This window comes from Pistacia vera, unplaced genomic scaffold (genome assembly GCF_008641045.1).
Source record: "Pistacia vera cultivar Batoury unplaced genomic scaffold, PisVer_v2 Contig40, whole genome shotgun sequence".
Lineage (NCBI taxonomy): Eukaryota > Viridiplantae > Streptophyta > Magnoliopsida > Sapindales > Anacardiaceae > Pistacia > Pistacia vera.
Genome location: NW_022196224.1, coordinates 1,303,512 through 1,320,258, shown reverse-complemented (window position 1 = coordinate 1,320,258; position 16,747 = coordinate 1,303,512). Strand labels below are relative to the sequence as shown.

The 16,747-nt window shown below is 34.2% G+C and overlaps 2 protein-coding genes across 2 annotated transcripts; one reads left to right on the top strand and one right to left on the bottom strand.

Annotated features, from left to right (window-relative positions):
* Positions 1 to 1,876: 1,876 nt before the first annotated feature.
* On the top strand, positions 1,877 to 4,484 carry LOC116141731. The gene is made up of 5 exons (XM_031427216.1): positions 1,877 to 2,124; positions 2,288 to 2,514; positions 2,873 to 2,953; positions 3,173 to 3,523; positions 4,270 to 4,484. Exons 1-5 carry the CDS (start codon positions 1,962 to 1,964, stop codon positions 4,369 to 4,371), a joined length of 924 nt encoding a protein of 307 aa, XP_031283076.1. The 5' UTR covers positions 1,877 to 1,961; the 3' UTR covers positions 4,372 to 4,484.
* Positions 4,485 to 6,474: 1,990 nt separating this feature from the next.
* On the bottom strand, positions 6,475 to 13,771 carry LOC116141573 (aspartic proteinase-like protein 2). Its single transcript, XM_031427060.1, has 10 exons — positions 13,539 to 13,771; positions 12,234 to 12,363; positions 11,828 to 12,075; positions 10,757 to 10,984; positions 9,836 to 9,998; positions 9,680 to 9,753; positions 9,371 to 9,461; positions 8,193 to 8,268; positions 7,621 to 7,692; positions 6,475 to 6,746 (listed from the first exon to the last, which is right to left on the bottom strand). Exons 1-10 carry the CDS (start codon positions 13,769 to 13,771, stop codon positions 6,592 to 6,594), a joined length of 1,470 nt encoding a protein of 489 aa, XP_031282920.1. The 3' UTR covers positions 6,475 to 6,591.
* Between the last annotated feature and the right edge of the window lie 2,976 nt (positions 13,772 to 16,747).

Sequence of the window (16,747 nt, the reverse complement as noted above, 5' to 3'; positions counted from 1 at the left end):
CCGATTCTTGGTCCGATCAATCAAACCAGCTGAGTCAAGTCGGGTTTCAAAACATTGATATATATATTAAGTGATATTATACATATAACTTTGATATATATATATATATATATAACACATACACGAATTGAAGTAACATTACTCTTTCATTATCATCATTTATTAAGTATTTAAGGAATTCATTTTTTATATACATTATTATATCAATAATCTTACACATATAAAGAAATCTTATAAAGATTTTCATACAAAATGAGGTGACAAAAAATGAATGGAATAGTGAAACAAAAATTTACATTCATTATATTCACTCTTCTTTTTATTTTTTGCCACATCACTTTATATAGAGATCTTTGTAAAAATTCTTTGTAAGTGTAGTATTACTCTTATTATATTCATTTTGTGTCACATGACTTTTTATATAGAAGTTTGTATATCTTGTATTATTAATCTAAATTTGTAGTCCATTATTAATTTATCACTTGAATGATGATATGAATACAAATTAAGTACACACATCTAATTCATTCTCTCCTTTGAACATCCTTAACTTTTTTTTTTTTTTTCTTTTTTTTTTCTTTTTTTAATCTGTAGGTCCATTTTATCCACCAAGAATGCACTGCAAGACATTTTTTTTATGTTCTTGTGAGAAAATTGGTTAAAATTTTGTCTTGCCATAAATTGTTATAGTCAAGAATAACAATAATATTATGCATCCCAAAACTCATATTCAATATGATGTGTAATTATATGCAGTAATGGTCTGAAACTCGACCCGAGGTATCACACGACCAAGGGGTCGGGTTTTGGGTTGACTGGTTAAATCGGTGGTCTAACAAGTGATCCAAAAAATTTAAAATCTAGCAAATATACCCTTGAGAAATACTACCAATCCCTACAGGTTTGAAACCCAACAAACACACCCCTGCGATAATTAGGTTTTTCCTTTTCCCAGCCAAATTCTGACTAATTTCGACTACCAAAATTCAATATGTCATCACCACCTGAACCATCGGCTTCCACTCTACAAAACCCATCTAACTCAACATTTGCTAGCCCCCCGTTTGCCAGTCGTGACTCGCATATTGGGTTGATTTTTCTAGCCAAATTTCGACTGATTCCGAAAACCAATATTCAATTCGACACCACTACCTGAACCACCGACCTCCACTCTACAAAACCCTCTAACCCCGACACTTGGTGCCCCCTGTTCACCAGTAGTGACTCGCTTATACCTTGATTTTTTCAGTCAAATTCTGGCCAATTCCAGCGTCCAAAATTCAATCTGACACACCCTTGAACTAGACCTTCATTCTACAAAACCCCTATAACCATGACACTTGGTAGCCCCTGGTTCGTCGGCAATCAGGTTAGGGATTTTAGGATAGTTGAAAGTGGTAACTCGGCCTAGAGAAGGCCTCGGGTCTCGATCTAATCGGTTAAACCAGCCGGGTTAAGCCCGATTTCAAAACAGAGCTATGTAGTGATGAGATGTTAATAAAATAATGATTTGCAATATGACATAACAATACTAAAAGGCATGACACATCATTGGAGATGTGAATTTTGGAATATAATTTGGAATGTGTATTACTCGAAGAATAAACATCCAAATTTTAATAAATCAATAGGTCCGCACCTGAAATTTTTTGTACAAAACTCGTGTATTTTTTCTACCGGACTAGGATAAAGGTAAACCTCAAGGGGTCTAAGGTAATTCATCCTAATTTTTGAGGGTTTGTAAAATAAATAAGTTCACTTATTGGATATTATTACCTGGTGGATCTCATCTCATCTCATCTCAAGTGGCAAAAATCTAAGTTTGGAAACAAAAATAAGTGGTGCGCATGGGCACAAACCTTATCCAAAATAAAGTGCAAAAAATTGCAAATCACAAAAACTCAAAGTTCATACCACATGCTTTGTAGTGGTACGTACCTCAATTATGGAAACACAAAGACATGAGTGCTTCTATTTCCTCTGCTCTCACCACAACGCCTTCACCGGTGGCGCCGGTCGCCACCGTTGGCCGCCGCAGTAAAAGCCTTTTCACCTCCAACCCTTTTACCACCCCATATCATCGTCGCTGCCGCCGCCGCCGTCATCACCCTTTTTTACTACGAGGTAAATTTCATACGCTCTTATTTTCATATAGTTTTTTTTTTTTTTTTTTTAATTTTAATGCGAACTCTCTACGAAAGCCGTAATTCTAGATAAATTTAACGAAATGGGTTAAAAAAAATTCTATTTCTTTTTTTTTTCTTTTTTCTTTTTTTTTTTTTTCCAGTTAAAAATGAATCAAAGAGGACTGAATTGTCTCCTGAACGTACAATGCAAAAATCTGAAGCTGATAAAATTGTTGATGGAATGGATTTTGGTGAGCTTTGCAATGAGTTTGAATGCATTAGCAGTCCCTTAGTAGAATCCACAGCAAGACAACTTGTTCGCGACATCCTTGAGCTTCGCGAGGGCAATCGCTCCCTCGGAACCTATGCAGTTTCTGTGAAGTACAAGGTACTTTCAGTTTCTTCCTGCACAACGAAACTGTTTTAGTGTAGCACGAATGCAGGACGACACCAAACTAATAATTAATGGAAAGTCTTATAGAAGAAAGAGAATTAGTATATGATCTATCCGAAGCTGCCACCGTTATGAGAATGATGTATAATTACTTTTTAATTAGGTAAAACGATTATTCGATTCTTTTTTTCTTTTTTCGGATCATAATTTAAGAAAAGATAACTTCTCTATTTACCCTATGGAAAAATTCTTTGAATGTTCAACTTCGATCGAATCAGAATAGTTATGTGGCTATTAATTTTTGTTTCTTCTTCATTTGCTGTTAAATCTCATGTTTTGGTAGTAATTGCAGGATCCTGTCAGAAGTTTTAGTGGCAGGGAGAAATACAAAAGACCCTTGTGGATAACGAGTGCTCTGGAGAATCCTTCTGTGGTGAGAAAACAACTATTACTTTGTTCCTCATTGCTCATCTATTCAATTGATCTTCATTGCTTGTGCGTCCATTCAATCTCAACATTATTCAATTTGAAAGTAGAAAATGAAAACGACATTAAACAGAACCTGAATGATTGAGAATTTCACATTACAATTGATTGTTCATGTTCTTATTTAGTTTGAATTTGCGTGTCATTTTTGTTCTTGTTGATGTAGACTGTGCAGGAAATGGTAATGTTATCGACTAGTGTCTTGAGTATCAAGTGGACGACAAGGGGGAAACCGAAATCTTTTATCGCGAATGTGGGAGGAGATTTGATAGTAAAAATCAACTCCAAGTTCACTTTAAACCAGATCAGTGGGCAGGTGATTGAGCATGAAGAAATCTGGGATTTGTCAGCTTCATCCCCTCTCGCTCAATCATTTTTTTGGGCGTCGCGGCGTTTATACGCCACTACTGAGGCCGGAAAAGATCTTGCCGATCTTATCAAGAACTTGAAAAGCCGAATTTCAACAGCACAAGAGAACTTGGAGATTTATCCTGACCCTTCTGGTGATCCTACAAAGGTGAGTTTATGCTTGAAACTATCCTGAAAGTTCTGCTTTGGTTCCGGTTCAATGAATAACATGAATGGAATAGCTATTGGCTGGTTAGGATACTCTTTTATCTTTAGAGATAAAAAAAGGGAGTAAACTTTTTTGTGCTATGTCGTGCTACTTTTTTTGAAACATTTCTGGTTGTTTTGATTGAAAGAATGGAATTGTTCAAGCAAATCTATAGTGTCAAACAATCAGGTGTAACGCTTGAGTTCTAACGCCACGAACTAAAATTAATCACTTAACCCTCTCATTCTTTTTCAATGTGGGATCCTAACATTTTCCCACGCTTCAAGACCCAACGTCCATGTTGGCACACTCTGGACGGCTTCACGCTGGGTGGCCTTCTCTAGACAGCTTCACTTACTGCCTTTCAGTAGTAACCCTCTCCCAGGTCGCCCCTTCCGAAATCTTTCAATAGTAGCCCTCTCTCAGGTCGCCCCTTCCAAAATGTGGGCTCGGGTGGGGTTTGGCTCCGATACTAATTGATAGGAACCTAAGCCTAAACCTTGAGTCAAGGGCTTAGGTGGTTGTGTAGAACTCATCTTGGTAAACCGACTTGCCAAAAGAGAGTATTCAAATCCTTATAAACCACTTAACCTATTCCTTTCTAATGTGGGATCCTAACACCGTGCATCTAAAATTTGTCTTCGAAGTTAAATTATATTCTTTCATTGTCAATTAACTTCATGCATTTTTACTTGCTATTTTTTCAGTTCTTCCAAACAGATGACAACTTCCAGGGAGATTTGTACCAGATTGCTCTGTTTTTGGCAATCCTCTATTTTGTTGTACAGTTCCTGAGGACAACTTTGTGAAACCTGCCTGCTTCTTGGCTATGTAATTGCAGTTATAATTGTAATTATCATATATTACATATTAGTTAATAATTGTAAGATTTTGAGTATATCTTTATAACCACATCAATTTTTTTTTTCTGTTGGTGGGTGGTGTGGAAATCTGGGTATGAAATATATAGTTTTTATTTGTAAGTACTTCTCTCAATTATTTGAGTTCTAGTTTGTATGCTAATGAGCATTTTATTCAAAGATGTTTCGAGAGTTGGAGATTCATTTAAAAGATGAATAGATATCTAATTATTTCTGGGTGACTGAATAGTTTGATAGAGACTCTTAGGTATATTACTCAAAATGTCATAAATTCGAGTCTCTTCCTCTGTTTTAAAAACCAAACCAGACCAGCCGGTCGGACCAGTTTGACCGGGACCGGGTAGCTTCTCCGGTCCAGTTCAGGTCTTAGAGGGTTTTTTGTAATATTTCAAAATTATTAAGGTTAATTTGTAATTTTATAGGGGTGTTTTAGGGATATGTCAAAAGTTTAGGGATTAATTAATATGTTTTTGGGGTGTCTTTGAAATAACTAAAAATTTTAGGAACTAATTAAACTTTTTAGGGGAATTTTTGTAATATATTAAAATTTAAGGATTATATGTAATTTTTTAAAAATAAAATTGTCGCTGATGTCATTGGTCCAACCAAACGGTCTAACCGGTTGAACCGGTTGACCCGTGACCCAGACAGCAAAATAGGTTACCCTCTGATCCGAGTTTTAAAACAATGATCCCTTCTCGATTGCTAATAAGGGTAGCTTTTGAAGCTAGTTATAAGGTCAAGGGGATTAGTTGAGATGCACATAAACAGATTCGGACACCATTGGTCATTAAAAAAAAAAAAAAAAAATGAATAGATGTCACAAATAGGATAGATTTTTATTTTGTGATATTTTAAGAGAGATTTCGAACTATGATTTTCATAATTTTAAAAGAAACTTTATCGTCTTTCAAAGTCAGGAAAGTTTTGAAAGGTAATGATACCCCAAATGAAAGCTACGGTGCCAAGAAAGTGATGTTTATCTCATATGAACGCTAGGAAAGTAACGTTACCCCATTTGAAACCTACAATTTTCTTAATTTTAAAGGAAAATTTTATCATCTTTCAAGATCAAGAAAGTAATGGTACTACTACGATGTCAAGAAAGTGACTTTATCTCATATGAACCCTTGGATCATAATCCAGGAGGAGATTTTTATATCTTTCGAAACCAGGTTAGTAACATTACCCAATATGAAACCTATGATACCAAGAAAGTTACGTTGCAAACCTATAGAGTATGATCCAAGAGGAGATTTCTATAGTCTTCCGAAACTGGGAAAGTAATGTTACCCCATATGAAACCTACTATGCCATGAAATTGACGTTATCTCATATGAATCTTTGGATTATGATTCAACGGGAGATTTTTATGCCTTTCGAAACGAAGAAAGTAAGTTACCCCATATGAAACCTACGATGCCAAGAAAGTGTCGATATCTCATACAAACCATTGGATTATGATCTGAAAGTTGATTAAATCACGATCCATAAACAATCAGAGCATTAAACAACAAAGTATTTCCAATAAGTACCAAATACACTTCGAAAAAAAAAAAAAGTCTGAAATTAGCCCAGAACTTATAATAAGAGAGATTTTCTATTACAACTTCATTGTTCTCAATTCCATATGAGCCAAATGGTCTTGAAATCACTCAATAAAAACGAAAACGCTATTATGACAGTAGCAAAGTAACGTTACCTCTAGTACGTTAACAATAACCAATCAAAATATGGAAAAGGCCTTAACAAATCATCCTCAAATCAGCAACATTTTTCCCATTTCCACTAAAAAATCCTCCTGAGCTCACTACTTGCATGTATACCGAGAACTCGAGAACTGAGGACTACTACTAAACCCTACAACTCATCGCAGTAACTACTTATCCATAGAACTAAGAACATGTTTAAATCTTCCGATGGAAGACAAATATTTCTGAAAGAAGACAGGAAAATCATCGCCCAAGATAACGTATAAAACATAAATCCAAATTAAACACTTTATTGACCAGAATAATTAGAAACAACGGATTAAAAAAAATCAATTCATGGCTTGTATTCAAGAATAAATTATATCGAGCAAGCTTCCTGTTTTTGTTAACTATGGTACAACAAATTAGAAAATGCTGTACCACATTGATGCAAAAGCTAATGTACACAAAAAATTTGCAGCAAAGCAAACAATATTGTCAATAACGTTAAAAAATTTCCAACTTTCAAACCTATAGCTGAAGAAAGATTGTGAGAGCCAACAGAATATACTGTGCCGGTTTTTTCGTCCTTCACTTTGATGCTTGAAGAGCCTGAAAGCAACCGTAACAACATATATGTAAATCAATATCTGACAATAAACTGTGTGCTCTTATAATAACTGAGCTGGCTATGACAGAGAACAGCATGTGGACACACTACTGTTAATAACAAGATGTGTCTAGACTTGCTCGAAGTTCCAGGACCGAGTTATTGCATAATGTTAAGCAACATACAGGCAGACATGATTAATATATAGTGCAATTTTCAATGATCTGGAGATGGGAAAATCGGCTGAAAGATGCAGCGGTTTCTACCCTGATTGGTTTCCTCTTGAAAAGAAGAACTAGATTAATTGCTTCTAAAGAACTATGCTTAAGCTCCCTTTTCCAAAGTTTCACATTCGTAATAACACCTTCACTGTAATCAAAATGGAGCAACTGCTAAATAAAGTTCATAGATTTTATGATCTATATGTACTTGAATGCATGTGTACGCTAAGCACTCGCTAAGTTCTGGTACATAAGTCTGTTAGAGGAAACCCCACAAGGTAACATTTGTTAATATCAAAGGTACAAGTATTTCTTTGATTAAATATCATTATTTTTCTAAAAATGTTGCAATTACTTGGCGTCGTAAATGGTTCTTGAGCCTTGCATTCATGCTTTAAGATTAACCATAAAAGTAGGTGAGCAATTAGACGCATGTCCATGGAAGAGCAAAAGAGTAGAAGACAAGCATCTACACAAATAGCATTGAAGACCAAGCATCCACCATCAATATAGCAACACATCCCATGGTTCAAGATACAACCCAGTAGAGAAAAGGTTGGTTCTTAAAAATACAAAGAGAGCATCCTAATTACATACTGAAGAAAAGATTTTCAGCACCATGCAGATATTTCATTGAAATATAAAAGATACTCACAATTATAGTCAGTCCATCCAATGGTCTGATTTGCTACATCATATACAACTAGTTTGCCAGAAAGCACCAAATCTGCATTAGAAAGAATTGTAAAAATTAATGGACGAACAATGGTGTGCAACCAATCATCTTCTACTTCTCTTTCGTTGTGTAACATAATCCATTGTTAGTCAAATCATCTATCATCGAGGACCGGAGAGTTATATTTTATTGTCAGTCATAAGTATAAAACTTAACCACAAATAAAAATTGTGCAGCACAGCCTATATAACAAGTAAATGAGACAGTAATTTAAGTGCATCATTTCATTGGTGAACTACTTATCCCTCAAGTATCATAAACAAAGTATTTTGACGATTTGAAACTTCATGTTTAACTTGCCTAAAGCATTATAATGGCAGATTATGAGTGTCTAATTTGAACAGTAAGCTTTAGCAATCAAGATTCAAGGATTAAAGCCACAACAATAATCGTGTGCTAAACTTAATTGATGGCTAATTTGGTATGTTTTACCTACATTGACTGAGCAAGAAGGAAACATTAATTTTTCAATAAGCAATTCTAGACGGTACCTCCCAATAAAATCAGCTCCCTCCCATCACGACTTTGAAGACCACCGTTCTGCCAACCAATACACCATATATTTTCCTGTGGAAGGTCATGAAAACAGTATATTAATGGAACACTCATTGAAAATAATATAAAAATTCTGAAGATGGAGTCTTCATTAAGATACAAAACTGCACAAAGACCACTCCGAAAAAATTGATAAAAAAATAACAATGATAATTCCCTACAAAAAAAAATTTGCAATTTTCTGTTTCTTACAACTGGAAGAACAGAATTAACAATCTTTTGTTGATAATGGTGACTGTCAATAGATTATCTATAAAATAATTTTATGAACTAGTTCACGGATTTGAAGCTTACAAAAACACTGATAACAGCGACTTCTTACAACTTCTATGAGCCAAACACAATTAATAAAGTCACAAAAAGGTTTGCAAAACTTCCAAAATTGAACACCATGCGCAGGTCATTCAGAAGATTATTTGATGTATGTAAGAGCATCTAGGTAAACGGATGCACTATAAACAAACAGTTTTTTCAAAATTGTGAAATACCTATTTTCGAGAAAGCCAAGTAAACAATAAATTTCATATCTAGATTGGATTTCCATATATCAATTAAAGTAAATTGAAGAGCAAAGAATCAAAATGACACCATTGTGAGTAATACTCTTTCACGAATTACATAGATTGAATAGATAATTCAAGTCAAACACAAGTTAGATGGTTAAGTTTATCTACAATTTCTGTCTGATATTAGCCTGATTAGTACCATCAAAGGTCTATACCTGGTGCTTCCTGCACTAACTAACTACAAAATAAACCATTACACAAGCATGCCAATCCAAACACTACCAAGATGCCAAGTAAGAAGAAAATTACATAGTTAAGGTATACTGACACAAAGGAGAAAGAGTTAATATTTCAGAATAAGATATCTAGAAAAGTAGAACAGGAACTCCGGACTAACATATCTAGATTAAAAACTGAAAGTTCAGACACTATTCTTCAAAATCAACGGAATATTACTTTCCATGTAGTATTTCTAAAGAATAATGAGTTTAATACATACATGCTCAATCTTAAGCACTTAAGAGAAAGAAACTTGACAGCCGATCATAAATTCAAGCATAGCACATGAAGATTCTCACTAAAATTATAAAAAAAAAAACTTTACTTACACGAATTTTGAAGAAATAATCATGAGGGTAAGCCGTCAAAGTAAGAGAACCATCAAAATGGAAAACAACTGGTGGAAAAGCATCGTCAACACTGCCATAATTGTGCAAAGAAACAAAATGAGGAAGATCTCAGTAAGAACATTGAAGTACTACTCAAAAACTGACGATGCAACACCAATTCAGTAGTTCAATGCATTTAGACAAGCCCAAGAGCAAAATATTGTAACAATAAGCACCACAAATGCAACAATGATGGCGTCAAAGACAAAACAGCAATACTAAGCATTGCTAGAAACAGAAAATACTTACTTTCGGGTGAACTCAAAACAAGAAAACTGATCCTCAATAGTGTGCATTTTCAATCCAGGCTGCTTAGCCAAAATCTAAACTATAGAAAAGATATTATGTTATTAACATATTCATGAAAAAAATTAGAATTTGTAAGTGGTAGAAAGTTTCACGTACCTTATCCATCATTGGTTCATAGACCACCGATGGAAGATATGCCAAAGTTGTACCACTGTCTATTATTGTTCCTCTCTGACTTCCAGTGTCAAATAAATATGTTGGCAGATCTAACATAGTACCACCCACCTCAATTGCCGTCAGTTTAACATTGTAATGAGGCCTGAAATTGTTGACAGAACTATCACTATGAAAAATCACTGAACCAAGATCCCCTGATCAAGGATATAGAAACCGAAGCTTTAAACCAGAACTCAATGAAAGTGAAAACACAAGTAAAGCAAATATAACCAAAAGTTCTACAAATCCTAATCCAAACCTCATGTACTCATAACAATGGCTTAAACTAAAATATAAGGATGAAATCAGAGTAATACAATATATTCAATAACAGATATGTGCCATGAAAGGTCTTGCATATCACTTGTACTTAATGTTTTCTTTTGTAAATTTTTCAGGAGGAGAAAGCTCCCTTTTCTTGAATTAGAAGTGATCCATGATAAGCAAGTAAATCAGAAGCTCCATTTTTAGAAACAGTGTTTTACGTTCTGAATGATCACGATTCATACAATAGAGAATAAGCATCAATAAATGTCACCTCGAATTGCACATATCGTATTAAGATTTTCCTTAAGTACAATGTGCTGAACAGTAAACATCCCACCAGCACAGGTTCGAATATACTACGATGCACAGTCCAAGACATGTACAAACTCCATTAATTCAATATCATCAATCGGCATAAATGACTAAAATATAAGGTGCCTATAATATGTAAGACAACGTTTTGTGTCAACTCTTTTTAACTAAAACATAAAAATATCCTAGTCCTTTTTCCCATACCTGTATGGATAACAAGCTATCATTCATAAAAACAATAAATAGCACCCAAATGAAGAAAGTTAAGTTAGATTCGCATACATATTTGCTACTAATGGAGTTGTTTTAACAACTGGTTGCACAATATCTCCAATGGCGAAGATTCCACCTCCTTTTACAACATCCAAGCAGTGTGCAAACTCCTTTTTGACTTTTCCAGCAGCAGTCAGCTGTGAAAGCATGGATGAATTTGCTTGTCCAAATCCAAGTATCCCATCTACAGCTGCTTCAGAAGATGAACCTAGGTCCCCAGTTTGTTTATTGCCGCAGCTATCCAGCAAAAGGAACTTTTGTTATATTTACTATTATAACCATAGTTTATTTAACTGGAAAAACAAGATTCTCAAGCACATACGAAAGCCAGAGAACAGCTCTCAAAAGTTGAAACCGTTTGGCCCTAACATAAAAACATGTAATTTAATGGGATACGGAGAGGGGAAAATGAATATAATATTGAAGAAAAAGAAAAAAACCGAATTATAATTATCAATGAGATTAACCGAATAAATGCAACACCATCAAAGAAGTAAGAAGAGAAAACAAGATACTAGAAAATTATTCACGACTGAGATATAATCTTATTCTGTGTCTCATAAAATGCACCTACTGCTTGGATTTAGAATTGACATTGTCAAACTAGACAGATTCCACATCAATCAATCGATAACGATCTATATTTTAAAGTTGTGAAAAGAACTTTTCTACTTTAAGGGTCTCCGGAAAATAATATCCCAATTTCCTTTTTTATTCAAAATGTACCATGAGTCAAGGACTAGGGGCCTTCATGGAGTCCATGAGAAAAAACGATTACATCAAAGCTCAGGTTGATGAAACTTTTTAGAGCATGATTAAGTTTGTGAGGAAACAATTCAAGAAATTTGTATCTTACATAAAAAACATGACACCATTGTGACTGAAATGTTAGAGAATAGAATATGTTGTTGTATATGAAATGAGTTCCCTGCACAACATAACCTCTAGTTGATTGAACTACAGTCCTAGGCCACAACAGATGAACATCATTATAAAACCATTTTACACATTCATACACCAAAGCCTCCCAGTTTAAAGAGAGAGACAATAAATATCATAATATTGAAAACACTGACTCACCCAAATATTACACTTGCATTTAATGGTGAAGTTTCATGGTTTCCACTTGCTTGTTCTAGCTGAATAACATCCTTCACAAAGTCTCCAGAAGTAGCACTTCCATCTCCATAAGCAACAGAATATTGGCAGCGCACCCCAGGCTTGCAACCAGAGAGTTGACCACCGTACTGGTCAACGCAAAAAACATCACCACAATTAACCTGACCTGAAGTTTTAGATTTCGCTGGATCGAATAGAGTCAGTTTTATCTGCAGAACAAGATCACAATGACAAATATCTTAGAAATAAAAGTTCACCAGAATTCAAAAGACCAAGTACAATAACAATTAATGCTTAAAGTTAATATGCATTAATATGACACATTTGACCCAAAAGTGGATAAAAAAGTTCAGTTGAGGAAGCATACACCAAGGTCACTTTTTGTGGGACACCTATCGCAGCCAACACAATTCACCCATAAAAGGTCACTTCCCGTATCAACTTGCACGTAATAGTCCTTTGATGGAGTTCCCAGACCAATTTTAGTAAAATAAAGCCTAATCAATAAACAGACTGAACAGTATTAGTACCTGAAACACACTACACATGCATATGTTTGTTTGCAGGAAGAACGCTTACAATTGTAACAACACATATTATAACGCCAAAAACAACACTATTAGTTTTATATTTTTGCCGTCAAACACCCATAATATTTATTGGGCTGACACTTAGCAACTTTTTACCTCAATGACGACATGACAAGATACTCATAAGTTTGAAACAATTCCAACAAACCAACTGAAAACATCATGAAATTGAGACAGAAGCTCTTTTTTAAATGAATGTACCAAGTCAACCGCTTACACAAAGCAGAAGAATTAGAAAAACATGCACAAATGCACCTCTAACATCAATAAACATTATTTCTTCTAAAACAGAGAACATAAATGCAAAGAAGTATGCATATAAACAAAAAAAATCATACAGTTGTAAGGATAGAGCTATCGCATCTAAGTCGGACATATACATTACACCCAAAAATATTTCATCAATACAAACCATAAGGATAATTAAGGGCTTTCTCGGATGAGAAAGAATTCTCCAACCCATTTAGCAAACACAAGTTCAAAACACACCCCCAGGCCCCAGCACCCCACCAAAGCCTTTAAAATTTAAAAAAAAAAAAAATGAAAATCATATTTGCAGCTAGATCCTAGATGGACCTGAAGAGGAACCAAACTCTATCTTGGTGGAACAAACCACATGCCTAAGCAATCGACTAACCCCTCGGAATTATTAAAAGTAATTGCCCTTAAGCATAATCTAACATCATTCTACGCCAAATCTATTTGAAAACAATCATGAAAATTATATAAACAAATAAACAAGCTAGCAAAAAGAATTCATATGCAAACTGATTAAGGTTAACTACCCTTAAAGACAAACATAAACAAGAAATCAATCGTAAAAATTACATAAACGAGCTAACGAAAGAATATATTTACTAACTTATTAAAGGTAATTACCCTCAAAGATTAGCATAATTAGGATATTTCTAAACCATATCCAGCTGAAATCAATCACAAAAACATAAAAACAGATACAAATATACAAACACGTGACCCACAGAATAACCAAAACTAAATCTTCAAAATCAAATCCATCAAAGAATCAACCTTTACAAACAAGCAAACACATAAAACAATCTAAATACATCACAAAAACATACCCAGTTGCAGAGGGGTGGCCATTGCCCCCCAAAGGAACATCAACGGCTGCCAAAACTCTTCCATGGCGAAGAGAATCATGTTCCTTAAGAGCACTCAAGCTCCTCTCTTTGCCACCCAACTTAAATTTATTCTCAACTTTAAACACATAGTTCCCAGCAACACCAACGCCACCGCAAGCCACCAACAGAACCACCGCCAGAACAACAGCCGCTGGGAGCCGCCTCAAGCCCATTCCACCACCAAGATTTGTATCCTTTTTTATGGGTTTTTGAGGCCCTTTTTGCTCCTTTTTTTTGTGGGGTTATTGGGAAGAAGAAGGCAAACCCATGAAAAGGAAAAGATTCAAAGAAAGAAAATAAACGACTAAGCGCGTTTTCAACGGCAGACAACAGAAATTTTTGTGTTGTGGTAAAATGTAATGAATGTATATTATGTCGTCGGGTATTTTTAGTAAATCTACTTCTTGTACATTGGGCTTCTTACATTTGTATACGACACGATACAGACATGACAAAAGTCTTAGGTCGTAACAACGATATCTTCAAGTCAAAATCAAAAATTTAAATTCTTTTCATAAAAAATTACCGATGGACTGAGGTGAAATATTGTGTCACGCCTCCGCCAGATCCGCAAGAATTTGCTTTTTTATTTCGGGAGAACGACATTTTCCCACCCAAAGTTTGGTGAAACGACAACTTCCCACCCTTGGAGTTTCAAAATGACACTTTCTCACCTTTGTTAGGTTCTGTTATGTTTTTCATTAATATTTTATTAAAAAGACGAAAATACTCTTAAATATTTGACTTTATAAAATTTTCATTATTTTTTAATTAACCAAAAAGTCAACTATTAAAAAGTCAAAAAAGAAAAAATAGTTAACCCCACCTAAAAACTTAGGAATAATGTTATAAAATTGTTTAAAATTAAATTACCTTAATATTTATTTTTTTATAACGTCATCAATATCTCATTATTATTATTCAATAATCTACTAAATTTATAATGTTTTTCATAATATAATGATTTTCATTTTACTAATTAATACAGAAAATCAATATTCCTAATTAATTAAATAAATAAAGGAAAAAATATATCTTTATATTTGAATTAATAAATAATTGAGTAAAACTTTTGACTTAACTAAATTTTAATTTATAATAAACTATTTAAGGATATTTTCGCTATTTCAATTAAATATTAACAGAAAATACTAACAGAACCTAACGAAAGGTGGGAAAGTGTCATTTTGAAACTTGACGGGTGGGAAAGTGTCGTTTTGCCAAACCCTGGGTGGGAAAATGTTGCTCTCCCTTTTATTTCACACAAACATTTTATATTGACTCTATTTAGACCCTTTTGGTTGGGTTTTATCTATTCATTCAACTTTTTCGTAAAAGTTATATTTTCATGAATCATTCTCTAATAAACTCTTCTTTTATAAGTTCACTTGAATAGGCATTGTCAAATAGACCGTTTAGTTATGGAGACCGAAGCTTTTATGAGCTGGATTCCATGCTCCTTTCTCCAATAACCTAAGAGTTTTTTTTTTTATAAAAATGACTATGTCTTCAAGTTTATGAACATAAAAAAACAAAAGTCTTAGGTTAGTATAATACTACACCAACAACCCTCTCTCACAAATTTTCTCTCACAACTGTGACGTGGCAGCTCGCAATTGGTCAATTCACAACAGATCCCACATAAGTCCTACTAATTAATTGCGAGCTGTTACGTCAAGGTTGTGAGAGAAAGTTTGTAAGAAATGGTTGTTGGTATAGTATTATTCCTTAGGTTATGACAAATTGACAATGACTATGTCTTCAAGTTACTCAAGTTTTATCACTGGATTGCATTGTATATGTCAAGCCGATAAAATTGGATGGTATTTTTGTAGAGAAAAGAAAATGGATAGATTGTTGTTTTTGTTTTTAAGTTGCACGCAAACATTCTTTACTCAAAACATATCCATTTATTTATGAGACCCAGATCCTTAATTATAAATTGAAACTTAAACTCCTTTCGCTAGAGATTTACGTATATAACATTATCCTTATAAACCCTTTTATGTGATGTGAATATATGTTTATACAATAATTTTAACCCCAAGGGGTTGGTCTGACGGTCAAAAAGGTTTACTCCATTCATTGAGTTATTGGGTTCAAACCTTAGAGCCACTTACCACCATAACATTGTGACGTATCTTGGTCTTTTGAGCTTGTAGGGTGTTCAATGGATCCTAAGGATTAGTTGAGATGAGCGTAAACTGGCTCAAACACCCCGGTTACAATATATATACATAACGAAAAGTTCGTATCATGGATAACGTTATACATCTTCATAATGTAGATGAACCCTAACACAAGAAATGGCTAATATTAAAATAATTCTCCAACAATGTTGATATGAATCCAATAAATTGTTTTCTTGACCCGTTTTTCCTAGCTTAGGAATGATGTCGTGTTTGGCGTCAAAGAATCCTGTTTTTAACAATGTATCATCTTCTCCGACACCATTGCTATGTCCTTGAAGACTATTTTTTCAATAATGTGCATATGTGGTAAATGAATATTTTTGCATAAATCACCACTAAGTGGTATGATGGTAAAAAAGCAAAAGAGGATCTAACACGGTCTCTCAAGTTCGAGTCCATTTGATGGTAAAAGAATAAAAGGAGGATCTAACAAGGTCTTCCAAGAAAATGATCAAACATAGTCTCCCAGGTTCGAGTCCTCTAAAAGGTAAAAGAGTAAGAAAATGATCTAACATAGTTTTTCGAGTTCAAGTCCCCACAGTTGCTACTAGGAGTAACCACTGGAGCTCTTACCCGGTTGATAGTTTTAGGGTCTTAAGGGATTAGCTGATTTACACATAAGTCGACCCGGACACCTTCGATCATCCAAAAAAAAAAAAGTTACATGTACAAAAAGTTCATATACCATATATATAATTCTCTAATTAAGACGTTTTACTATTAATTTCATCGGAATAATATTGATTCATCTTATCGAAGTGAAATAATATTTTACCCCAATAAAGATAATTTATATGTTACGTATGCATTTTGATAAAGCACATCTTGCTTGGTTTGTGGATTTGTTTATAATTTTATGCTTTGGCTTTTGCCGTTGGAACACCTCCTTTGCTTTGCTTGTTAGTTGTTTCTACACGTGGTTGTTACTCTCTTCTCTTCCTCTTTTCGCTTTATTAA